Raw genomic sequence first — 26,373 nt, 5'->3', positions numbered from 1 at the left:
ATGCTTAATCCTGTGTTTCCTCTTAATCAGTACTGACCCCTTTTTACTTCTTCAGGGACCTTTACTGACCACAGCAATAGGTGTTAAGTGTGAAAATCCAAGTTGCGTTCTCCCTCTCCCCACCGCAGGCACGCATCAGCTTTCTTGTATAAACATTTTTTTTAATTCATTCTTGTATTGTCACAAACACAAGTGACCCATGGTTCTTCCTGAATGGCTGAGCTGATCAAATGATACTTGGAAGAGCCGAGTGTGCACAGCTTAGAGTGATCGGCCTCGGTCAGGCTCCTCCGTCCACCGACCGACCTTCCAAGCGCAGCCTTCCCTCTGCGTTAAGACGAGATTGTCCCTCTGGGCGGGGTCCGGGCCTGCCCTGCGCATGCGCTGACCGGCGGCGGCGGAGCGCTGGCACCGCCCCTTCCGCCCCGCGCGCCCAGGCGCTTCCGCCCATTCATCGCTGTCGAGGGCGGCAGCTTCCTGGCGCCAGCTGCGGCGCGGCCTACTCGGAGGAGGCCTCCGCACCGCCCGCGCCTCGGGGCCCGCCCGCCCGGCGGCTCTCCTCTCCCCGCGGGGTGGCCGCCACTCCCCGCCGCAGGCCACCCGGCCCCAGTGCCGTCCTCCCGCCGCCATGAAGCTCGTCAGGTGAGCGGATGGAGGCGGATTGCCGGTCGCCGTGGCGGCAAGGAGGCCCGCGCGTTCAACGGTCGCCCGCGCGCGCTCAGCGGCCGCCTCGCGGGGCCCGGCCCCCTCCCCCATCCGTGGCCGTTGGGGCGGGCGGTAGTGGCCGCCTGCGTGACCCCGGGCGGCGGTGGGACGGGACCGACCGGGACGGGACGGGGGGCCCGGTTCTCCAGTAGCGCTGCCCCGGCCCGGCCGCGCGGGGGGCTCCTGGGGCGTGGCCTGCGCAGATTCCGCCGTAAAGTCACCCTTTTGGGAGGGAAAAAAAGCGCCCAGATTAGGTTAGAATTATCTGTCCTGAGGTATCAATGAGTTTTAAGATGTTTCCTTTTTCGCACACTAATGACCGTTCGGCTGGGAAGTCGAATTTGTTGGGTTCACCAGTGTGTCAGTCGAGCGTCCCGGCGGTTACGTAGAGTGTGGGGTTTTTTCGTGTTTTGTATCCTGCTCTTGTGTAACGCCTTGCTAAACGCCCTCAGCGGAATCCGAGAACTCTGGGAATGCTGTCTTTGGAAGCTGGAGATGTGTGAATGATCAGTGCTCGTCGGTTTTCTGTATCGGGATGTGAAACTTGCAAGGCTTCGTGTGGGAACGAACCCTTTGTTTTTTATAATTTGTAGGTTTCTAATGAAGCTGAGCCATGAGACTGTGACCATTGAACTGAAGAATGGGACGCAGGTGCATGGAACTATCACAGGTACGGTGGGGTGCTAACTGGCAGCTGTGGTTTGGGCTGAGCTGTTTTGTTTTATACTCCCTCTTGTGGGGACTTCCTCTGTAAGACGCAGGAGGTGGTCTTTTTCATTCACGTCTTTTCCTGCGAGCTCAAGGTGTGTTTGTTACAGAAGAGTCCAGAGATTTGCAGAAGTTAGTGGGAGACAGTAAATTCACCGTAGTCCCGGGATCTTCTGAGCCTGACTGTAGGCTTTGGTTACAAACAGGCTTGTGGGTGAAGGAAGTAAACTTTTTCAAACCCTTGGCAAAGCTGGTGTAAACACAGTATTCTCTTAGAAGTTTAGCAACACGCTAATGCTGGTGAAGTAGTTTTACTACCATATCGAACTGGTTGTGGATATACAGCTAAAATTTTATAAGATGTTTTAGTCCATCTGACATTTATTTGTGAAATTGTAATAAGCTATAGTCACGTAAAAACATTACAGCTGAATTGCCAGAAGAGGGGGGACTTTTATTAATGGTAGTACAGGTAAACAGCAAATGTTAAGTGTTGATATGGTCTTAAATATGTTAAACTTTGTGTGAAGGCAATTTTAATCTAAAAATTAATTACTTCTGTTGAGCGTGTTTTAGCTTTGGTTAGGTGAACTTACATGGAAATGCACCTTTGCATATGCTTGCATTGATTTCATAAACTGGTTTGAAAACACACAGCTTGATGGGGAATGCAGGGCAAAATGGAATCCTGGCATCAAGGATCTGGTGCCCTGCTGTTGCCAAAGGTCTGTCAGGTAAGTTGGTGGGTGTTACTGTCTAGCAGGTGCTTCTTCGTATCACTGAACTGCTGTTGCAGGACAAACCTCAATGGTTTGTGTTATGGTTCTCATACATATTGAAAAATGTGTGGACTACTTAGTTTGCTCTAATAATATTAGCAAGGGATATTGTTCTGAGAACATTTGTGTTGGCATTGCTTTAGGGACGATCAGGTATGTAAGTTGGGGTGCATCGTATTCAGTAAAGCAAACCCTTATAGTTAAGTTGATGAATGTGCTCGATGTCCTTTCCTTCACTCATCCCAGGCTACTTTGAGAAGCACTTCTGCCCTACACTGTTAAAAAAATAAATAAAATTCTAACTTGGCAGAGTGGTACGCCATGGGATCGCTTAGGCGCTTTTTTGGCCAGTAGCAATCTGCTGAGGTTTGGCAGTTAAACGCTGGCATTATTTTGAAGCCGGATCCATCAGCTTTGATTAGACCTGAGTGCACCACCCTGGTATCTGACTGCGGCATGCTCTGTTGAACCCGGCAAGGTAGGAAGCAAACAAACTGCTTGTCTCCTGTCCTCAGTGCTCTGGACGCTTGATTGTTGAGCAAAGTCACACTTATTTTCTGCAGAGAATCTGTAAAAACTTTGAATGTAGCCCATATTTCTGAAATTACAATCTTCCCTTTGCACTGGTGTGTGAACTGTGTTTGTCGTTGCTGTGCCACCTGCAAATTGTACATCTCCTCTCCCTCTTGTGAGTCAGTTTGCCAGATCAGGCGTGCTGAAGGGGCAGCTCTCACCTAACACATACATTGAACTACATGGGCAGGTTGGGCGGAGCATAGGTGTCAGCGCTGTGCAAAATCTAGGAAGTGAGGAGAGAGGACAGAAAAACAGATGGAATAAGTGCAGCACAACAGTTCTTCTGGTTCTGGCCTGCTACTCACTCATGTTATTTACCTTGGTAAGACATCTTACAGTTTGTCTCTCCGTGTGTGAAATGAGACAATAATTATTTTTACCACAAAGGGTTGTTTGTGCAGAAGTTTCAGCACAATAGAAGATTTTGCTCATATGGGTGCAAAAAAATTAACAGGTGTTTGTAAACTACAAATTCCATCATTTGCCTAAATTTTTCATCTGAAAGTTACTCTCATTTTGATCTTTGTAGTTTGAGATAAATCCCATGCAAGACTTGTGATACGCAAATTAAAAATTAATATAGGGCGCTCTGTAGTGCTTTTCAGGGCTGTTATTCAATACATGTGTTCAGCTGAGGCTTTTTTCTACTTTGGGATTATGCTTAGCACGGTGTAGTGGGCACGGTACTGATTCCATGCAGTTCTTACTGCACTGGCTGTTCACGGAGTTTGTAGCCACGATGATTGTTCCTTGCAGGAGTGTATTTTATGTACTTTCATAGAAGATATCACACTAGTATTAGATGTATTTTATCAGAAAGTAGATGCTTCTTTGGCAGTTGGGCTTCTAAGGCTCTCAGAAAGGAAATGGTCAGGTTATTTTTCCTTCTCAAAGGTTTGTTTTGCTTCTTTTTTAAGAGTCAGAAGACTAGTATTGGACTTCTGTAATAAGCAGCAGTTTGTTCGTTATTCAGAGGAATTGTTTTAACCATTTACAACATATCTACGGCTGACACTAAGACCTAGATAAAGATCTCTAGCAATGAGGTGTTGAAGGCTGCAATTAATAAATGAGCAAGCATAATTTAAGAGAGAAGACGACATGGTTTCCTTCAGTTAGAGGCTCGATTAATGAAAGGCAGAAGCAGGTGTTACTGAACAGGATAAATCTTGAAGCACGTGTGTACTTAAAAATTGCCAACAAGGGACCATCTTATGGGCGTTCATCGCTGAAATTAGATTCATGTTGTTTCAGGAGTGGATGTCAGCATGAATACACATCTCAAAGCAGTGAAAATGACACTGAAGAACAGAGAACCCGTACAGCTGGAGACGCTGAGTATTCGAGGGAATAACATCCGATACTTCATTCTGCCAGACAGCTTGCCACTGGATACTTTGCTAGTGGATGTTGAACCAAAAGTCAAATCCAAGAAAAGAGAAGCAGGTTAGTCTGTTGCTTTCCCAGTCTGTGTGTGTTCTGCCTTTGCATGCATTGTAGTACTCTGAATCTGACGATGTCTGATTTGAGTGTCTTAATATCTGCATTTGGCACCTAGTTCTTTCATCTTTGAGGGTTTGATACTGAAGTGGCTAAATCTGCCTTGCCCACCTTTCTGGCGCCTGTAGAGCTTGCTTTCACGTGAAATTGTGTGTATGGCTTTTCATACATCTGTTTTTAAAAATGTACATGTTATTAAGCTTGAGTAAGTTTTAATCTATCACAGTCTCAGAGTTGACACATTTCCTCTTCTCTGAATGTCCACTGTGTTTCCCCAGCCTGTATGGAGAACTTCACGTAGCCTAATGAGAGAGTCCAGAACAGCCTCTTAATGGGGCTGAATGCTTCACTGAAATCTGACTTGGTAGTGGATAAAAATAGTCTGTCAGAGAAATGAATTTGAGAGACTTGAGACTCTGAGGGTGCCTAGGCTGTATTCTGATCAGCTAGTCTCTAGCTTTAGCTCCACTCTGTGCTCTTCCTGGAGCTTTTTTTTTTTTTCAAAAGGCTGTTGAAGAAAAACCTTTTCCTTAGAAGCCTAATAGTATAGAGAGTAATTCAGTTTTAATCCACGCTATTAAAGATGCAGCCAACCCCAGAAAATCGGTAGGTTGTCTTCAGGCAGTATATATTTTGCCCAACGGCTAATCTGTGTGTTTTTGAAATAATGTTTTAAGTGAAAGCTAATTGTGCCCTGAAATAACATCGTACCGTTTCTCCTGTAATTAGTGTTTAAGTATTTGGATCTGTGGTCTTTGATCCACGCATGTGTTATGAATTGGTGCGCTTACCTTACTGAAATGGTATAAGGTACCCTCAGGTGCGTGCATCACAGCATGCAAGTTTTACGGCTGCCGTCTCTATATAGAAAATAAGGATAAAGCTCCTGAAAGTGTTTTGCTCCTCTCACGTCCATTAAAAATAATCTGACCACGTGGAGAAATTGGAGTGTGGTTAGATTGCTTGTTCCCTGAGCTTCGTGATGTGATGTGAACAAGAACATCACTATTCCCTTTTAACTTCGAAGACAGAAAAGGAGCTGTGGTAGCACTGTTTACCTTGGTTCAATACTCCTCGCATCTTCACTGGACTGAAGCACTCTCAGGCCATGGCTGCTTTGTGCTGTGCTCTCCCTTAATCTGTAAACGCCCTTGGGCTACAGAAGCTTGTAACAGTCAGTCTGTCCTTGGCAAAGGAGGTGTCGGTGGAAGGCAGGATGCTGGCTGAGGGGTGTCCGCGGCACCTGTGCCTTGGGTCTGAACCTGCGGGCACTTAATGACCACGACTGCTTGTCGTAATTGTTTAGTCAGGTGCTGGTGCTTCCGTGCATTTTACAAAGAGTCAGACCGTTACCAGCAAAACAAGCAGCACCTTCCTTCTCACAGATTTGTCCTGTGCCACTGCTCTTTCTGTCATCACTGCGTTTCTAACCTACATACCCTCAGATGGAACAGAATCATAGTTACAGGCTCCTTGAATGTGGATGCTACTGTGTGTCTCTTGCCCAGCCACCTGCTTCCACAGAACTTTAAGCTTTGTGGTATCTTTTTGAGCCTTACAGTGACAAACTTGTTTGAAATTAACCAGTAATTTCAAAGGTTTGTAGAGTGGCCTTTGCAGCCTGATGGGGGAGATCGTAGCTCTTTAGGAAAAAGGGGTGAAACGACGTGTTATTACCATATGGATCATATGACCTCCAGCAGTTTCTTGCAGCCTGAATTAGTCTGTGATTCTGTCTTCCCTGTACCGTTAAATAGCAGTACTTAGAAGTAGGAGCACACAACCAAGCCGTTGGCCTGAGAATCATGTTTGAAATTGGCAGAGCCATCACTGAAAGTGGCAGGAGCTGCGTTGTGCTGGGATCCTTTCAAAATGCCGCCCTTTCACATGGTGCCTGAGAAAGGCTGAGCTTGGGAATCTCAGAACGTGTTAAAACTTGCTTTTCCCTTCAGCAGCGTACTTTATAAGCCACTCTGTCAGACTTACCCTGGCATTTGGGAGCAGCCAACTGTTACATCCCCTTGATTTCTGCACTGAAGCAAAAGACAGTATTCTGTGGAAGTTGTGTACTGAAAAAACCTAACACAAAAATATTGTCTGAAACTTACTGAGACTTAACCGACTTACTCCTTCCCTGCAATGAGACTTTATGTTGTTTGTGCTTGGTGCAGAATGTTTTAATCCAACTGAAAGTATTCCTGGCTCTCACTTGATTTTTTCCTTTTTGTTTCACCTGCTAAGTTGCTGGAAGAGGCCGTGGCAGAGGCCGTGGCAGAGGCCGAGGTCGTGGAAGAGGAAGAGGGGGCCCAAGACGATAACTTCTCACCTTGCGACTGTTACCCAAAATTGCCCAGAATTTGGTATTTTTTTTTGTACAGGTCTTGTTTATGGTATCCATTTTTAATAAACTGAAATGCGACAAAGCTGTCTTTGCTTTGTTAGTGAAGTCTGGGGAGGGCGGCATGTCCTGTTTGTAGAGGCTGTTGCAGACCAAGCATGTCTTGTTGGCATCCGTTGTCATTGTTGAGATGTCACCCACCCCTGAAGGCTGTACAACTACCTCTTGCTTTTTATCACAGAGCAAGAGGCTTATGTCAGTGTGCTTTAACAATGTTTGTTTGAAATCAATCCCCCGTTATAAGGCACTTGCTGTCTTGTAATGGTTATGTAGTTAAGACGCTATAATTAACCCGCATCCCGCAAGTGTGTCTCTAGTGTCGTTCTTCAGAGTAACCTCTTTGAAGTTGATCGATAGAAATTTACTGTTTTCTATTACATGAAGCTTACAGTTTACACATGTTGCTTTCTTTATAAAACGTTCACATGGGGAAATCAACCAGTTCTGTGGAACTGCTGGATTGTTACATCTCATGATTAAAGTATACCTGGATATGAACTTTGTCACAGCTAATTATATGGCATACTTCTCTTTGGGTGGGGCTTGTAAAGCAGCTTTGTCATGGATTTCTTCTAGAGTACTTAAAATGCATCCCTAGAAAACAGGAAGTACAGCACAGTGCGCCATTACATACTGGGATGGGAAGTTTACTTCTGGAGGTGAGAAAACTGCAGCTCACATATATAATATACATAATACATAAACTGCTTTGCTGGATATGAGTATAAAAGAAGCTGTGTTGGCCACGTTTATCTCAACTACCGTCCTACTGACTTCCCACGTAGGAAAGGGATTAGCGCATCTGCATTGCAAAACTTTCAATAGTTTCATCTGTTGACGAAATACAGATGTCATTTCAAATAACGTGCATGCTTAAGCGTGGCTTTCTTGGGTGGGAAGGGCATTTGCTGGTACTTCGGCAGCTTGTTGCCTGTGTTTCCGCACAGGCAGTGCTACAGCAGCATGGATGGGAATTACCTAGTATGTATTGGGTTGATAGGCTGGTTAATCTGTGCTAGCAAGCGTGGTGCGAGCTGCCCTTCTGTTTTCCCTCTCTTACAGAGGCCATTTTAAAGCTTCCATCTTGTTACAGAAGAGCTTTTTTTTTTTTTCCTCCAAACCATTGTGGAACCTCCCAAGAGCACTTTTTGGTCAATGTAGCACCCACAGTTCTCAACTCTATAAATAGCTGCTACAAGTAATGGTTGCTGCTGTCTTGCAGAAGCGCCCGGTCACTGACGATGGGGGTAAGGTCTTCCCCAGTCAGCTGTCAGTGTTCATGCAACAGTGGAAACGCTTTCCCTCCTCAGTCTCTTCCTTACAAAAGTTAGCAGTGCCCCCAGGGGTATGCACATGGTGGACGCCGCCACCAGCAGCCCGATCACCACTAGGGCGTAGCCTGGGTAATCCTTTGTCACCAGCTGCCCCTGCAAGGGAGAGAAGAAGGGTTGGATCTGGGGGATCTGTGTTTTTTTTGCGTCCTGGAGTCGGGTCTGGAGCAAAGCTCGGCATTGGAACAGGCACCCGAGAAGCGCCTGCAGGCTGCAGTGCCCACGGCTGCCCTTGGTGCTTTTCTTTGCCCGGCCATACAAGCTTAAAATTGACAAGGACAAAGCTGCTGACAGACATCTTTGGGAAAACTTCTGCAAGGGTTGGTAATGAGCAAATTTTGGCTTGATTCACGTTTCTTAATGAGGTGGCTTGGCCTTGACCTCTGTCAGGCCTCTGCCTTCCCTGGAGCCCGTGGGCTCACGCTGACGCCCAGTCAACCGTCCGGGCTCGCCGCGGGTCCCAAATCAGTGAAGACGTGAAAACAACCGGCCTAATTTGTTTCTGTGTGCTAGGAACATTTCCACAAGAGGTTATGAAACCAGTGATTACTTATCCAGTGGTAATTCCTCTGTGGTAAGTATACAGTTAAGCATTCATACCAAAGGGTTTTGGCCATGAAGAAAAAGGTATTTGGAAATTACGAAAACCAGAGTGGTTTATGAAAACTATTCCAGCAGCAGCTCAGTTATGTTAAAATACCACTAACGTTTTTCAAACTACTATACTTTGAAAGTAATTTCTTAAGATGATATATGGGTTTTCAATCAATAAGAATAAAATTTTACTGTTTGAAGGGTTCGATTAAGAATTGTAGTGGGAACTAACTCCCATTTTACAGAACCACGGTGTTGTCACGAGGTCAAATTTTCCCTTTCCACAAAACGAAGGAGTTGCCCCGACTTCAGCTGCAAGCTTTGAGGCGGCAGTTTTGTGGAACCATGGCATTAGGAAGGCAGGCTGTGTCCTTGCAGGAATTAAGGAAAGGTTTTTTAAAAAAGTCCAAACCTTGAACTATTTTACCTGTGTGGCATCCCATGCTTGGTACTGCAGCGTTCCTGTGAGGATATAGTCGGTGAGGTAAAATATAAATAGGCTTATAATTAGCAAAGGACTAGCAAAAGCCCACATAATTTTCCAATACCAGTTTGGCTTGTGTCCAATCATGGTGTGAAGATCTTTCTCAAATCTGTGTTAAAAAAAAACACCACATATTTTTGAGAACAGCTGCATATGTTCAATTGACACCTTGGTCTGAGTTACTTCAAAACCACCTACAGAATTAAATATGCAAGATGGGAAAGGGGAGGTATTGTCTGAAGAACCGGCTCAACAGGACTAGAGAGTGAGGTTGAAATAAAAAAAGATACCAGGGCTTCTGAGAAGATCCCAGGCTGTGGAAGAGCAGCCAGGAATAGGTATAGCAGGAAAAGTCCCAACAAAATTTGGCCTGGAGTGTAAGTTCAGACGGTTACTGGTGGAGAAAGGCAATTATGCTTAAGTAATGTGGAGAAAACAGTGCTTGTTTTTGTGTAGCTGAGTTGTTCTCACGGCTGTCATTCGACTGTCTCTGGGGAAGCGCTCATGCTGGCGGGGGTTCCTAAAGTCACGCAGGAAACCTGGCTCTGACTCGAAGGCTTTGAACTCATCAAGGATGTAGTTGCAATGTAGGTGCGCATACACCTACTGTGCCAGCAGACTAACAGCAAATACTAAAGCCTTTTCCTTTAGATGCCCTGAGCGCAAACGCCTCTGCCCTGTGAAACCTTTCCTGATGCTGAATCTTGCTTTTACCCACCAGGGATGACTTGGGAGACCAGCGATGTGCAAGGTTTGAAACCAGACTTACGGGCACTGTTGGGCTTGCGCTGAATTGCTGTGAAAGAAAGGAGCAGGGTTTCGGCAGAATGTGCTCTTGAGACCAAAGAAGAGCAGAGCGCAGTGGGCACACCTCGTTAGTACTCCCCTGCCTGCGGAGAAGGTGTCAGCCCAGCCTGACCCCACGCAGCCCTGAACCCGAGGCCCTGGAGGGGGTCTGCAGAGCAGGGCAGGCCCCATTGCCTTCCTGATACTGCAGTGTAGGAGAAAAAATTTAGCCCGAAGTGGTATTTTAATTCTTGGCCCTGCATGTCTTGGCCGGAGGTCACACCCCTGCTATCCCGCTATGAAGAAAGGAGGGTTGAAGCTTTTACCTTCTTATCCCGTAGATATAGCACACAGCAATGGTTTCTACCAGCACGATGAGCAGCAGCGAGAGGGTGGCTGCATAGTCGTTGAATATGTCAAACCAATAATTTCCAGCCTCCATGGTGAAGATTAGGCCAATCACACAGTTAATGAAACACACGACACCTGCGTGGATGAAACAGGGGCCCTGCCATTACACCTGGAAATCTAATTGCGTGGGGGAAATGTCGTCCTTCTTGTGGCTAAAAAGGTGGTGGGATTTCTATTGATTTCTGTCAGGGAGCAGCTTCCCTGGAGGAGAAAGGTAAATTTTTTTTGCCCTTTGGAAAAGACCTGGGGGAGGTGGGGAGGGGGGGGTGTGTGCACGCACGTGCGTGCACTGGTGTCTCCTTAAATTGCTGCTCCTTAGACCTGCACAGTCGCGGCACATCAGCACAGCAAAGACAACCGAGGCTTAGCTATAGCCTTGTCACGTGCGTGCGCGGTGTCTGCCGTCGCTGCTGGACACCCAGTTAAAACAGGTTTTTAAGTGTGACAACTGATTTCCATGCCCGAACGGGAGCGCCTATTGCTTTTGGCTAAAGACCGAGGTGGTTCACAGTTGAGATACTGGTGATGTGACTGAAGAGCCCCTCGTTGCAGGTATCGTGACGTGTCTCCTGGCCCTTTGAGTTTCACCAGTCAGTAGACACCAGTCTGAAGGAGCTGGGGCATGTTGGGAAGCCTGCAAATACACAGCCATGATGGCCCCGGTGCTTTGAGAGCTCCTGAGGGAAAGTGCTGTACAGGCTGGGCACGATTTCCCAAGGGCAGGCAAACCCTTCCGGCAGCGTATTTGACATTCTCTGCTCCACCTGAGGTCACAGAGGGACCCTCAGCTTTTGCACACATGTGCTCTCTCCCTGCACGACCTCATGGCAGGTGCTTACCTGAGATCACCTCCTTGGGGAAGCGGGCAGCAATGACCCTGCTGTCAGTCAGCGGCGTGAGGATAGCGGCGGTGTTTCCCAGCATGCTGCCGATGCCCAGCATCAGCAGCATGACGAAGTAGAGCACGGAGTACAGCTGGGGCACCTCCATGTTTTTGATCGCTTCAGAATAGACTATAAATGCCAGTCCCGTCCCCTGGACGGCCTGCCGGCGAGAAAGGGGAAGCAGTGGGTCACAGGCAGCTCCTCAGCTCGATAAGGGACATAGGAATAGGGACATACGAGACTGATCCTCCACAACGACAAAGGACACCCGTGGCGGTGGTTCTGCACAGCAGAGGCAGGTGAATCACAGAATCACACAATCCCAGGTTGGAAGGGACCTCAGGGATCATCTAGTCCCACCTTTCTAGGAAGAGCGCAGTCTAGACAAGATGGCCCAGCACCCTGTCCAGACGACTCTTGAAGATCTTGAGATCTTCACCAATTTATTCAAACTGGATAGAAACTGGCACAGGCCCATTCATAGCAAAAACATTTTCCCCATACCTTTGCGACCTGCCCTGTGCCACAGCTGGAGCCGGGCAGCCTGGCTGCATTGACACGTGTCTCAGCGGCTAATGAGCCAAGTGAGCCCCTCGCCGGGCTGAGACAGTGCCCCCCACCCCATCCCAAAGTGCGGAAATGAGCCCCTGGCCAGGCAGCTCCTGGGGGTGCAGATGTGCTCGCGAGGGGTTGAGGGGCTGCCTGGGCTCGGCGGGGGGAAAGGCACGTGTGAAGCCCAGGCACCAGCACAACGCGGCAACTCACCGTATCTAGTTCAGCTTCCAAGCTGCAGTTTTTAAGCTGCGGCAATAATTGCACGTATTCCTGTGGGTGGGTGGCCATGAGGTAGTCTTTCACCTCATTGAGGTTGTCAGCTGTTAAAGAGCCTTCCTCCAGGTCGAAAGCGTTCATCAGCAGCAGGATCACCCTAGGAAAGATTGTTGGAATTTAATGTCTTTCAGGCCAAGGTATAAAAACTGATGCCGGTTTTCTACCCCATCCCCTTCTCCATCGTCCCCCACGCAGGGATGCTCTGCCAGCCCCAGGACTCCAGTCTCCCTGAGTGGGAGCCATGGCCAAGGCACTTCCAGCGCAGCATTGGGATGCCGGCAGCCTCGTGCTCATCTCTGCTTTGGAAGGAGCAGCTCCGGCGCCCAGGCTGCCGCTCCTGGGCACTGGGGAGGGAGCTGGCAGGTATTTTGGGTGCTGGCCAGTGCCGGCTGGCCTCTCTTCCCCTTTGCCCTCCAGTCCCACGTCCACACCCCACCAATTTAACAAGCCTTTTGGCAAGGAGCAGGGACTAGCAGCTTGGTTTCCTCTCTGATCACCAGATAGACTGAAAGCTGTAAAAATATGAGTAAAAGTGTAACTGCCGCAGGCGCTGTGCCAGGAACCACATGCGAGCTTGCTGCCTTGGGCACGATCTTGCAGGCTGCTGGGTGCCTCCAGAGCATCACCCCTGAGGAGGCTGAGCTCCTTGGCATAGGGCTTAGCCTTTAAGGGGGGGATCTGAGCATCACTGCATTTTATTAATCACTCTCACCCCCCCAACCCCCACCCCCACTCTCCTCCCCTGAAGCATGTGCTGGGACCAGGGTGCAGGGAAAAATGCTCCTGTGACTCACCCAGACAAACTCATCCTCCTGACCCGGCCCATGCCTGGAAGCAGCACCCAGGTGTCAAAAGGCACACCAGCTCTGATGCCTCATCTCAGCCTTAATCTCTTTAAGTTGCACCATTAGCTTTATTAAAGCAGCATCAGGGCTGGGCTTGAGGCACTGCTGGCAGCACCGTGTGCTGTTATTTATTTACCTCCCTCCCTTTACCTTCTCCAGAACAGCTTGTGGTGGAAAGCAAGTGAAATACCAGCCTCTTACTTGTTTATACAGCTTTCGTAGTTAAATGTCGCCTTGAAGCCATAGATGGAGAAAGTCACAATGCTGGCAAATATGGATGTGGTGCTGTTGATCAACGAGATGATGATGGCGTGCCTCTCACAGTTGTTGCTGGGCTCGTTGTAGCTGGCGAATGCGATGAGGCTGCCAAAGCCCAGGCCCAGCGAGAAGAAGATCTGCGTGGCAGCGCTGATCCATGCCTTGGGGTTTGACAGCTGCTCCAGCTGCAAAGCCGGACAGGGAGAGCATGAGTGTGAAGCTGCACACGGATGGCCAGCACGGCCCCTTCCAGCCTGCAGGGATGGGGGACAGGGACAGGCCCCTTCACACACCCATTTTAGCTCAGGAGTGTTTTTTGGGCAGGGTTACTGCTCAGTCTGGAAGTAATACGCTACGAGTTGTGTTAATGGGTAGGTCTTTTTTCTGCAGGAGAAAGCAAGGAGCTTACAGGCACTGTAGGATAACAGCCTCCAGCTGCTCCCAGCCGGGGTTTCTAGCTGCCTGACCTGCCTGAGCTACTGCTGCAAAAATTCAATATAAGGAAAAGGAGTATCACCACCTTTTGAAAACCTACACATTTGGTAACTAATAATGTTTTGTGAAAAATTCAGTACAATTTTTTCTGTACCTTTGGCGTGAACATGTAGACGAGCCCATTCACGGCTCCATGAAGTGTTAATCCTCTGATGAGATATATGATGAGAACGCAGTACGGCAAGGAGGCTGTTACATAGACCACCTGGAGGAAGGAGGGGAAATACGTTGGTCTAAAGAATACACAAGACTGGCTGTAATAGATCAGCTGTCTCTCTTACAATAATGGAAATGCTTTATGTAAAATATTTGTTACCTCGTGTTATTCTTTAAACAAATATTTTCAGATAAAACTAACTTCAGAATTAGGTCTGAGAGAAACAAGTTTTTATTAAAATTACAGACCCATGTCTTCGTTTTGATTGGAAAAATAAGAATGACGTTTAAAATATTCGCAGCATTTACAAACTCAGTTCTGGACCATTTAGTGGCATAATGCCAGTGTGCAACTGTCTGTCAAGAATACATTACGCAAAGGTCATCCATCATCTGCTCTAGGAGGGTGAGCTGACCTCATAAAAGGTTAAAAATCAAACTTGACTGAAAATATTTTAATTCAGATATGAAAAAAAGGCTTTAACTTAATGTAACCCAGATGGGAGATGGAGGGAATTAAATCTTTCAGTTGTCTTCCACGAGCATTTGAGCAAACACCGAAGTTTGAATCTAAATGTTTCAGCTCCACCTTGGAAAGAGCCTCATGCCAAAAAAAAAAAAAAAAAAAACAAACCAAAGGAGGTACCCCAACGGTTCAACCAGAAACTTACATAAAAACTAACTCACGAAAAACATGCCTTCCCAAGCTTATGGGAGGAGAAGCGGGTAGGCAGTTACCCAATATTCCTTTGATTTGCACCTGCCTGCACTGCCAGTGGGCATCTGCTTTTCCTTGTCACACACCTGGAAATGCTTCGCCTTCCCCAGCGGGGCAGCCCTGCTTCTGATGCTCAGGGGATGCAGGGGAAGCCCCCTGGTGAGACCGGGCCTTCATGATGTGCTTTCGGTGTGTCTTGGCTATTTATTTGTTTCTTTTTTGCCCGCAAAGCCAGCTACAGCAAGTTTAAGCGGTTACTGTTGCTTTACAGTCTCTTGGCTTTCCACGTTCGGCTAATACGATTTGGGGATTACAGCCCTCAGCTTGCTTCTTAGTGCAGGCTCAGCCAGGACATTACTTTTTTACCCCGCTTCCTCATAGTTTTTGCCGTGAATAAAAAGTGAGCAAAAATGCCCAGTAGACATCTCTTTTGTCTTGCAAAGACTGAGGAACAGTTGTCTTCTGATACGGCCCTTCTTGTTTTGCAGCAGAGCTGCCTGCATTTAAAGGACTCGTCTGTTGGGCTGGATTTTTAATAGCACTCAGTGTTTTGGTTGTGCCTTCTTCAGCTGCCGCTTAACAGATCGGCAGAGGCAGCAGGGACGGCTGCTCCCGAGGAGATGCCATAACCCCAGGTAACAACAGCCATGGCCGCTGCCTTTTTGGCGCTCATTTATCCTCCCCACATCCTGCTGGGGCTTGGCGGGGCTGCGCCCACCTCTCACCTTGCCAGTGGACTCAGTGCCGCGGAGGATGCAGAGGTAGACCACGAGCCAGGCCAGCATCAGGCAGAGCGCCTGTTCCCACTGCACGCTGCCGCTGGCCTCCAGCGATGGAGAGATGTTCAGGGTCTGCCGGTACCAGAAGTACTGGGTGGATGACGTCTTCTCGCACTCCTCCTCGTAGCCGGTGCGGTTGCTGTTCAGGGGGCAGGTGGCCCAAGGCAGAGGGTCCTGCGAGGGGTGGGGAGGGGAATGGGTTGAGCGCCCACCATCAGCGTTGTAGGGAGAGTGGGAGGAGGAAGGAGAGGGTGGCTTTCTGTCTTGGCTTGCTTGTCCCCAGACTGTGCTGCCTGGGGCTGGGGTTGACCCTCTCCCTCGGCTCTGAATGCCTCCCTTGGGGATGACCATGTCCCCAGGGACTGAGCCTTTCTGACCCTCTCCCCTGGGGATGACCTTCCCGATCTTCTCACCCAGGGCCCACCATCTCCTCTGCCTTCAGACAGACCCACCCCAGGGTGCAGAGTACACTGTGGTCATCAAGGCACATACAAGCAAAGCATCATAGGGCTGGCCTCGACCTACGCTTTTGCAGAGAGGAGATGCCCTGATGCCCTTGGGAAGCCCCCAGAGAGACACCATTGCCATATTTTTCCACACCCAGAAAAGCCCTGGGAGGGTCTCTGGAGCTTTTGGCCCGCCCCGGCTGATGACAGCACTGGGCGATGTCCAGCACCAAAGCAAAGCAACCACGACCCTCCGCAGCCACGTTGGGGCCAAGCCGTGCCACTGGGTGCCCACACACCTGGAAGGAGTGGAAGAGGTACCAGAAGGCCCAAGCATTTATCACATTGTAGTACATGGAGAGGAAGAAGGAGACGACGACGCTGGCAACTCCTGCGGGCATAGAGGGAGGCACTCAGTCAGTGGTGAAACCCTGAAATGCCCAGGGCCCCATAACACACCGGGGCAGCACTGCAGCCAGCACAGGGCAGGGGGTATCCTGCACTGGGTTTTATACTTTAGCTCCTGAGGGGGTGAATATTCAATACATCATTAAAAATAAAATGTGCATGTAATCAATCAAAATTCACGGTAGTTTGGGCTATCAGGGTACTTTAATAACATAATAATGTAGCTGAGCAGCAGGTAGACACAGTAGGAAATTAGGACACCATTTTATCACCCAATGTTGAGCTTATCAGGATGATGCTCTTGAAGTCAAAGCCCAGTGCAGGCAGCCCCAGGGGCTGGGTTTAGCACTGGCCTTCACCCCATGATTTTGGCAGGCTGCCTGAGGGCAGGAGGACTCACACCTCTGTGGCCATGGACCTGGTACAGTGAGCCAGGGTCTGGCCCCAGTGCCCTGCAAGGAAGGGATGGCGTAAATATGTGCCATGGGGCATCTGGATAACTGCTTTGCTCAGCCCGGTGAACCCCAGTAGAACCCCAGCTGCTGCCTGGTTTCCACTTTGAAAGATAATGCTTTCCATTCAAAATCATCTGTCTTCCCCAGGCGCTTAAAAATAAAGTTCCAAACTGAGACCATACCGACACCGCAAAGGTAGGGGCTTATTATTTTCCAGGCGCCGATGCTTCCCTGTCGCATGCGCTGCCCCACGGCCAGCTCCAGGTAGAGCAGCGGCATCCCCTCAGCGATCAGCATGATAAAATATGGGATCAAAAATCCACCTGCAAGAAAAACCCAACATATGGCCTCCAGCAGATCAGCGTCATAATAAACACCAGGTTGCCCTATTCATGGTCAAATTGCCCCGTTAGTGTCCCAGGAGGTGGCTGGAGCTGGGTCCTGTCTAGGCACCTTGTGTATTGAGGGCATGGCACAACCCTGAGGGATATCTCATGGGGTTTCAGGTAGCATCCCACATGCCAGTGGGCACCAAGCACCTGGGGACGGGGAATTTTCCACTAGTCCACAAGTGGGCCCTTGGCACCACCAAGATTTCTGCTGTTAAAATGTGCCAGTCGCCACCCCAGCGCCGTGGGGCTGCCCAGGTGCTTTGCGGGTGGTTTAAGCAATGTTCAGGGCTGGGTCTGTTAAAGGGTAACTAACTGCCAGCCAAACCTTGTAAAAGATAATGAGAGAAAGATGACGAGGGAAAGATTTACTTCATGTGTGGCAGTCTGTGTCAGAGCTGAAACACTTGATGAAAAAGTAACAGCAATGTCTGTGTTGAATAGCGTTTTAAGTAATGTATCGAAGTCTGGCCTGACTTTAAAAAACCCCAAAACTACAAAAAATAACCTCCCCAAAACCCCTGCTGATCACACAGATGGGTGAAGACTTTCCCCACCGGGATCCCACCTGCAGGAGCAGACCCTGGAACAGAGGCACACAGCCTCCACCGGTCCCATGTCTGCCCGTCCCTGCTGCTATGGCACTGAGAGCCACAGGGATGCTCCTGCAGAAGAGGAACAGCAGGAACAGGTGGGCAGGTGGCAAGGGAAGGGAAAGGACCTTCCCACCCAGCAGCCCGGATGCGCTTCAGCTTCAATTTCTGTGGGGGAAAAGAAAAAAATCCTTGTCCTTGACTTGGGGCTTGCTTTAGAAAGAGCTGTTGACTGAGTCAAAAACTGGATTTTATTTTTTTGTGAAGGCTTTCCTGCTTCCCTTTCTACAGCAAGCCAAAAATAGTTACGTAAATATCTCTTATTTAGGATTTAATCTGCATTAACATTCCTTGCAATGGGCTTGGTGCAGCGCTGCAGAGGAATGAACTCTGGGCAGTGACTGAGGCAAAGAACTAGAAATAAACACTAAGCAATAATCGGGTTTATTCTGGGAATTAATTGCCCACCTCCCAGCTCTATCGTTATTAACAACCCCTTTGTTAGGCCATTAGATAACTTCCTATGCCGCAAGGGAGCTGTCGGAGGTTTAAGAGCCCCCGCAGCCGCTCTGTCCTGGTGGGGTGAGCGCTGCCCCAGCAGCCACTGAGGCGAGTTTTGCATGTTCTATGGGGGAATCAGCGTTAGGCCCCTTGTGAAGGCTCTTCCACCCTCCCAGCAGCATTGCCACATGCTTGGCACTGGTTTTGCCACCTTGCAAGGAGGAGGAGTGCCTCCAGGCTTGCTCTTCACTGCAATGGCCCCCTGCAGCTGGGGTGCCAGCGTGGAACCCCCCGCCCCTTGCTCTGCACTCTGTTTGCACTCAGATCTTGCTCCTGGTGCTACTTTTCTGAAAGGGTAGAACTAAACCGCCTCATATGAGTGAGTCAGAGCATCTGTATGAACCAGTTCCATATCTGCTGTGAACCAGCACAGCTCCACTGACCTCCCTGCTCCTTTACACCCAGCATTGCTCGCTACGGTGGCAACTGCCTGCGAAAACCAGCCCCCAGGCCAGACCCCTGCAGTTGGCACAACATGCGGAGCATGCCCCAGGTCTGGTTGAGGCACCAGGCTTGGCCAGTGGCACCCTCGCCTCTGCTCAGCATTCCCCCTGGTGCCCAGGGCCTTCCTCACTCAGGGCTGAGCGCTGCTGAGCACCCGCCCTGCTGTAAACCCATCCCAGTGTCATTTCAGCCTGGCCCAGCCTGCTTACGGACAGACTGACTGCACCTATGAGGTTTGAACCCCCCCTTGCTCTGTTCGGGTCGAGGTTTCTGGAAGCGAGGATGGAAAATGAGGCAATATGCTGATGAACAGAAAGGGAGGAGGTTGTAAAGACTGCAAATACCCTGTTTATGAGTATCATCAGCGATAAGGGCACTACTGCGCTGCTGGTCAGGACAGTGGCTGGCTCTTTGCTTTTCTGCAAGGAAGATGGCAAACGCGCAGTTGCTGGCGTCCCCAATAAGACCAGCGCCTGGCCTTTCCAGCTCTTAAGTTCCTGAAGCGATGTTTTGTCTGCGTGGGATTTGCAGACCCCTGGAAAGCCACCGAATCCTTTTTAAGAAGGCAGTGAAAAACAATTAGGAAAAGCAAAGCCTGCTGTCAGGGTTTTGAGTTTCACAGCAGGGAGAGCTGCCCCTCCCCTGGGAAATGTAACCAGGGAGGACAAAAGTAGTGGAGAAACTACGCTTATAAAAACATGCTTTCCAGAAAACACTTGCATTTATTGAATCTTTTTTTTTTTTTCTGGTTACTCAAGTGTTCGAGTTTTGTTTGGAAATTCTCTGGAAGACAGAGAATTTTCACCATCTACTACACTACTGATGGCTGATAAGAAGAGGATAAACCATACAAAGACCCCAGTGTCTGAGTTTTGCTGTCCTTCAGGATGTCTGCCAAGAGAGGCTGCTGGTGAACTAACCACAGGCAGTTTAATTGTGTACAAAAACACTTGCAATTTAAGCTTTGTGCTAGAGTTCCGTGTCAGACGTGAAGTCCTTACCCTCCAAAGTATCTGCATAGAGGAACACACCCAGAATTCCTGCACGTCTATCACTTCTGCTACCTGAAATGTCTAAGAACGCTTCAGCCACTGCAGCAGTTAGCTTCTACTGTAATTTCACCCAGTGTATTGTATGGATTTTTCTGACCTGATCCCACGGAGCTGCTCTGATGCCGTCCCGGCACTGAGCTGGCTTTTCAACAACCAGCATGAACCAACTCCTACCACCACATGTGCATTTAAAAGCAAGCTACAAGCCAACAAATAAGCACAAAGCAAGTGAAAAAGCATTTAAACATCTCAGTGTTTTTATTCCTGAAAGGACGAAAAGGCAGGCACAGACCAGAAGCAAATGAGGCAGATGCTCATCATGTCACTCAAGGCACAGCTGAGATGGGTCCAACACTATGACAACGGATGCAGTGCAAGAAGCAGCGTAAAACTGGGATGTCTTACAAAGAGAGGCTCTTTATAAGGATCCTTCAAAACATGATCATTAAGCAGTGGTAGCTGTATACTGAAGAGATTACTAGTACTTTTTAACTAATTTGATTAACTGACTTCTGATTTCTAAGGAAGAGCATCAGTGGCTGGTATATGATACAGACATGCTCTTGCTCCAGTTTGGACCTACGAGAGTGGTAAACTTTCAAAGAGCTTTTTTTTTTTTGAGCCCAAACCAATTTATTCCCTATCTTCAAAGCTTCCTGGGAGGCTTTAACTGTGGAACTCCTGTTCATTAAGGAGTTTCAGCCAACTTCAAGGCAGAGTTGCAGCCAAGTTATCACCTCCTAAACTAAGGCTTTGTATAAGAGACAAGACTTAATGCCAGCAACTTGAAATGATACAGCTGATCCTTAAATTAAATCAGCATAAGCATTTCCCTTTCTTAATATGTTCCCAGTGAGCTAACAAGGAACTGAACTTCCGATGCCTTCAGAGTGGTTCAATGGGATAAGAAAGTAATAAAGTAATACTACATGGACCTATATCTCTCACTCTACTGCCGTCCTTTTTACAAAACATGGGCCTTCCCGCTGTTTCAGTGGCACTTCTACAGGAGTGCCATGGTATTGGGGCAACTGTCAGGTAAAAGCCTTACGCTAAAGAATACGTAAAATAAAGCAGCAATAGAAGAGCTGGCACACCAACAAAAACCCTACCTCCTGCTCTGCCCTGGTCCCTGCTGGGTGGACAGGGTGTTAGCATGGACAACATACTTTTGAATTTAAAGCTTGCCACACTCCTCCTCGAGGGAAGCAAGAAACATAAGCCACACTTACCTCCTCCGTACATCTGACATAGGTATGGGAACCTCCACACATTTCCCAGCCCCACAGCATAGGAAATGCAGGCGAAAACGAACTGCAGGGGGTTGTCCCATAGCGGCCGGGATTTCTCCATTGCCTCCTTGCAGGCAGAGGTTTCAGCAGAGCCTTCCTGCCTTCACTCCTTCAGGTACTCTGCCAGCCCTGCCTCAGACTCCACGCCAGCCCGGCTTGGAGGGGAGGGAAAGGCGGAGGAGCTATGCTTGCCAATTCCTATCAAGCTTTTTAATTACTAATCTTATTAACAGGCACATACTGAAGTAGGAATGCTGGTAAATAGATTATAGACACACACAGAACTACAAAATTGGTACTTTGGGTGAATAGCTGCTTGGGTTTTGACTGGCATTTCTGGGAAGGATGTGAGCCGGGGGATTTTTATGGGCTCACATGCCAACTTGACACAGGGAGGAAATAACACTGGGGCTGCGGCTTGATTTTGGAAATGGGAAACTCCTTCCCCACAGGGCTCCCTTCCCTGGGAGCAGCATTTGTCTGCGTGAGGCACCAGCTTGGATTTGATAACACAGGGAAGGGGTTCCCACACCATTAGGACTGGGCTCAGTGGCTGTCAGAGCCAGCTTTTATTCCCAGTGTCCCTTGCCCTAAATGGGTTCCTGGCTATCCCGTCACTTGCACCCTGGTGCTCACCCCAACTAACCCAGCACACTCCCCGGCTCCAAAAGTGGCCTTGAAATGGTCCTTATCAGCCATGCAGGTCCCCAGCCTGCTGCAGCCTTAAGTACAACACTCAGGTTTGCCCCTCCGGGAATATGACCCTCCCTCTACACACCCTGTGTGTGTGTGTGTGTGAGCATGCGAAATAGCCCAGCCTCTTTTCACTTACCTTCATGCTCAAACCCCACAGCTGCAGATGAACTTTTCTGAGGGGCTGCCGTTTTAAAATACTTTTTAAGCAGCAGGGACCAAATATATATGAAGGCAACTGGGAAAAGGTGTCTGTGGCCCACTGTGGAACCAGAAGGACCTAGGAGGCCTCTGGGTCGTCTGAATGCACACTGAGATGCCAGGTCTGAACATGAACCCTGTATGCTTGGGCCCCTGCCAAGGTATACTTTGAGCTCAACCACTTCAGACAGGTCTCCCAGTGAAGGAGGCAACCAGCAGCATTTGTAGCAATTAAAAGGGGCTGAACAAGTCCAGGAGCTCAGCTTTCTTCCTCTGTCTAAACGTGTTTTGTTTCACACCAGGACTGGGCACCTTTCAGGTCCGTTTTACAAATAAGACCTGATCAGCTGCCACCAGTCTCATTCCTCCAGCACCAGCAACTTGCTCCCTGCCAGCGCTATGTGTGCTGTTCCAGCATCCCATCCGTTACTGGCAGTGCCGAGGTGTCCAGCTGTGGGTACGGGTGAGAACCCCTACCGCGGGGCCTTTGGACACGAGCCCAAACTGCAGAGTCTGTCGTGCAGCGTTGCCAAGACCAGCAGAACCACTCTGGTGGTGCCCCATGTAGTAGCAAAGTCACAAAGTGGGACACCACTCTTTTGCGTTGCGTGCTAGAAAATGTGACTGCAAGAGGTTTATGCACCTCCTGTAAGTGAATCCATTCTTCATGGCGTGTTTTAGCACTGCTGGAAATGGTGGTTGTCATTAGAAACCATGAGGGTTTGCCAAACCCTCCAAAAGTACCATTTCGAGGGAGCTCGTGGCTCTTCTGCAACATCCTTGTATTCTTGCCTTGCCTGCAGAATTGCAACATGGCAGCTAGCCCTAGAAATAAGCCTCATGGGTAACCCTGAATTCTGCTGGACAGAAAAAATCCAAGGTAATTTTAGAAGGCCAGACATATGAGAAGCTACAGATATGTTAACTGTCCCACATCACCACCACTTTTGCCAGTCATTAAGAAGTTAGATGTCTATCACTGCCTGTGGGATTTATTGCAAATGATGCTTATGAATAACTCGCAGTCAGGACAGCCTTAAAAAAAAAAATAGCACATCACTAACACTTGGGATGCTTCTGTGTGAATAGATTACTGCTACTGATGAGCATAATCAAGTTAAACATTTCCTTGGCTCTGTACCTCCTTTCCATTACATTTCAAACTAGTTTAACTAATGGACTGGGGAGACTGTGCAGGCAGAGAGGTGTGGTGTCTTTGGCTTGGGTCAGGTCAGATCAGGAAGTTCAGATGGAGTGAAATGAATCCTCGCGTCTCTCACAAATGTCAGTCTCACAAGCAGCTCAGGATCACAAACTGAGTCTTTTGTAAAGGTGGTCATGCATAGGCACCCAGCAAAGAGCCTGTCATCCAGTGGCACCTTGAGAGACAGGTTCTATATATATTTAAAGGTATTTAAACAGATAACAGGAATTCTCGCTGTAGGACTTTCCATACACACCTCAGATAATCAATATGCTATTTCTGATGCTAGTCAAGATTTTATCTCCATTGAACTGCCTTCATTTGGATTGGGGAAGGACTTGGGCTTTGTCTTCCAGGACAAAGATAAGCCTCTAACAGCCACACACAAGAACTTTTATCATTTCACTGCTCACATTAAAGGAGGATTAGAGTAGAGTGAGTTGTTCCCCCCCTCCCCACCAGTACCTAAAAAATTTGATAGTGTGGGGTTTGGGGGAAGTGGGTGAGAAAGGGTAGGGGTTCATCTCCACAGTAGGCCAGGGACTGATGGGACAGCATGAGAACTCTCCTATGGAAACCTAATCAGAAGCTGGTAAACAAATCAGAGAATCCCATTTTTCATTGAAGCAAAACTGGAGGTACTTAGGTGAAGGTACTGACTGAAAATCCTGGGCTTGCGTCTCTTGACACCAGCAGAGTAAGAAGCCAAGCGATTCTCCCAGCTACTTAGAACACAAACAGAAAGGGAGTCTGGAGTCCTAGCCAATCATGGTTGGGGACCATGATTTGAGGGTGGGAGAGAAGCTTAACAGATCTATTGCCAAAAGACATGGAAACAAGGGAGGAAGGAATAACAAGCAACAGTGGAAGAAGTCTGGTATAGACAACTCCTAGATAATTCCACCAGGTCCCTGGACTTTATTAAGCTATATCCAACGTGTAGGACTATAACCCCTAGATTTAAAAATAAAACCTCTGGGCTTTCCTTGATGAACCAGGTATGTGGGAGAAGGACAAAGTGTCAGCAGGGGTCAGCTCTGGTGCTCAGTAACTGCCATTCCTGGAGGCACTCCTTTCCAAATGGAAAGAAGCTGGCTGTTAGCATATTAGATGATTGTCAAAGGGAAGTGTAGAGAGTCTCTACAGCCTCTGCAAAGGTTTAGTGATGCTATCAAGGGAAGCAGACATACAGAAGCCAAGAGAGTAGCAGCTCCCACGCACATTTCCTCTGTTTGGAATCACTGTCCACAGTCACTACTCTGTTTCCTTGCTTTAGGAGACAGAAAGAATCCAGCTGGATTTCCAGATCTTTGACAACTCATAGGCCACGTCAACTGTTGGGTGATTGCTTTACATGTAACTGGAGATGACAGTTACTGCTCTAAGCAGTTACTAGGATTGCAATTATTCCTTCCAGCTGATCACTACTACTTGCTGCTTAGTTCTAAACTGTAGATGATGCCCTCGATGTCTGTATCCTGAAATCATATCTACCCCCTTAATCACCCTTAAAACTGTTTTGCATTACCTCAGTCTCCCAAGAAAAGCATGCCTGAGAAGAGTCCCTCTTTATTTTCGTTGCTTTTCTTTAGCACCACAGTGCTATCCATCTTTGAACTTGGGTTTTTTTAGGGTACCCCCTCCATAAAGATGCACTCAACGCAGTTCTGATTCACAGAATTGCACGCAATTCACCCAGAGCTCAGAACTGGACTGTGTAAAACAAAAGAGCCACAAACTGGCTCACTAAAATCAAAAGGATACCTGGTCTATTCAGTCAGTCATCTGCTTGCCTTCTGCCCGTTCATGCTTTCTCTCTGTCAAAGCTTGCCTGCAGTTTGGGGAGGTCTCCAGGCAGCTCTCGTTCACCAACAGCTATCAGTCACGAGCTGCTCTGTCAAGAGTCCTGCACCAACCACTCAGCATCACCATTACTTACATCAAACACTCCAAGACACTACATTAACAGGTTCCTAAAAAAAATAATAATTAAAAAAATAATTAAAAAAATAATAAAACCCCCAAAGCCTCTGGATACCAAGACTGCCAAAACAGAATGACATGTTCTTCATGACCTACCATCATTTGGAGAAGAGTTGCCTCCAAAGAGGTTGCCTAATGCTTCAGGGTATGTCTCATAGGAGAGTCTGATCCGGAGGGCAGATTTGGGTGCCTTCAGGAAGAGTTCTGTAGGCAGCCAGAGCAGGGCAGGAATCCTGGGCCAGTGCTTTCATCAGGACATCGTTAAAATTAACAGTCATAGGGTAACTCCCATGGGCACATTCTCTGATAAAAAACCAGTTAGAAACATTTATAACAATAATTACAGTAAAAACCCTTGCCTGCTCACACACAAACTTACCTTCAAATCACATTAAATTGATTTTTAATGTGTTTTAAAAGGCCTGGCCTCCTACAACTGCTCAAACTTTTTAAGCTTGATCCATTCAGCCACATGACACCCCAAGATGATTCATGTTTGTTTCCTGAGGCAGTAAGAATCATTTGCCTGTGGCCTGACAGCATTTGGTACTGTGCAGAAGCCAAGAGCAGTCTTTGATAATGCCAGGAGGAAGAAATGAAACCGAGGGATCTTAAGAACTATTAGCTGGGTTGAAATCCAAGTGCCTGGCAGATGACTGAGAGTTTCCCAAAAGCAAGGTATGTGGGAAATGTCCAAACTGCAGCTGTCCTTACATTGGTCTATCAAATAAAGAGGAGTACTTGCAGTTTAAGTCTTATATATTAGTATTCATCTTAAGTCATTAAAAAAGAAAAGGCTATTACCCACAGGAGAAGAACAGATTAAGGAGTACTTTATGAACAGTTACATTACATCAGGCAATACACTGTCTCATTAAGAAGGTAGCATGCAGCAAAGCTGGCTCATTTATTAATGACCAACTGCTGAATTCAAGTCACAGTTACAGCACAGGGTTGCTTGTTAGCTGTCAGAGTCAATACCAGCAAAGCTGAGCTGCCCAGATTTCATTCTCATAGAAAATATGCTTCAGTTTGCAAGCAAGAAAACCCCACCCAGCTCGAAAGGGATTTGATTCCTGCAGACCAGCCAGTGAGAGCGAAATTTTCTTTTTCAACATTCCTTTCAGGCATAACTAGGGAATTAACAGCTGAAGTGGAAAAGATGGATGATGTCCATTTGAACAGTATAATGATCCTCAGAACAAAGGCTGGTAAAAGCAGCATTAGAATTTACACTCCAGGGAAAGAAGTGAAGTTTTAGATACATCAGACTCAATTAGGAGAGGTTCAGATTTCATCTCCATCTTCAAAATATCATACCTACCTCAACAAAAAGAGAATTGCTACTGTATAATGCTCCAGGTCTTCTTTGACATCTGTCAAAGATGATGTATTTATCCTCAAGAGCTCCACA

General features: G+C 47.9%; 2 protein-coding genes across 2 annotated transcripts; one reads left to right on the top strand and one right to left on the bottom strand.

Annotated features, from left to right (window-relative positions):
• Positions 1-440: 440 nt before the first annotated feature.
• On the top strand, positions 441-6,691 carry SNRPD1 (small nuclear ribonucleoprotein D1 polypeptide). Its single transcript, XM_075083431.1, has 4 exons — positions 441-642; positions 1,299-1,375; positions 4,023-4,214; positions 6,510-6,691. The coding sequence occupies exons 1-4, from the start codon at positions 629-631 to the stop codon at positions 6,584-6,586; spliced, it is 360 nt and encodes a 119-aa protein (XP_074939532.1). The 5' UTR covers positions 441-628; the 3' UTR covers positions 6,587-6,691.
• A 317-nt stretch (positions 6,692-7,008) lies between these two features.
• Positions 7,009-20,969, bottom strand: SLC6A20 (solute carrier family 6 member 20). Its single transcript, XM_075083430.1, has 11 exons — positions 20,819-20,969; positions 16,730-16,870; positions 15,984-16,075; positions 15,185-15,412; positions 13,680-13,790; positions 13,034-13,275; positions 11,922-12,084; positions 11,112-11,316; positions 10,188-10,347; positions 9,019-9,184; positions 7,009-8,093 (listed from the first exon to the last, which is right to left on the bottom strand). Exons 1-11 carry the CDS (start codon positions 20,937-20,939, stop codon positions 7,944-7,946), a joined length of 1,779 nt encoding a protein of 592 aa, XP_074939531.1. The 5' UTR covers positions 20,940-20,969; the 3' UTR covers positions 7,009-7,943.
• Positions 20,970-26,373: the final 5,404 nt, after the last annotated feature.

The sequence above is a fragment of the Phalacrocorax aristotelis genome, chromosome 2 (assembly GCF_949628215.1).
Source record: "Phalacrocorax aristotelis chromosome 2, bGulAri2.1, whole genome shotgun sequence".
Classification (NCBI taxonomy): domain Eukaryota; kingdom Metazoa; phylum Chordata; class Aves; order Suliformes; family Phalacrocoracidae; genus Phalacrocorax; species Phalacrocorax aristotelis.
The sequence above is the reverse complement of the archived record's forward strand: the minus strand, read 5'-3'. Positions and strand labels throughout refer to the sequence as shown.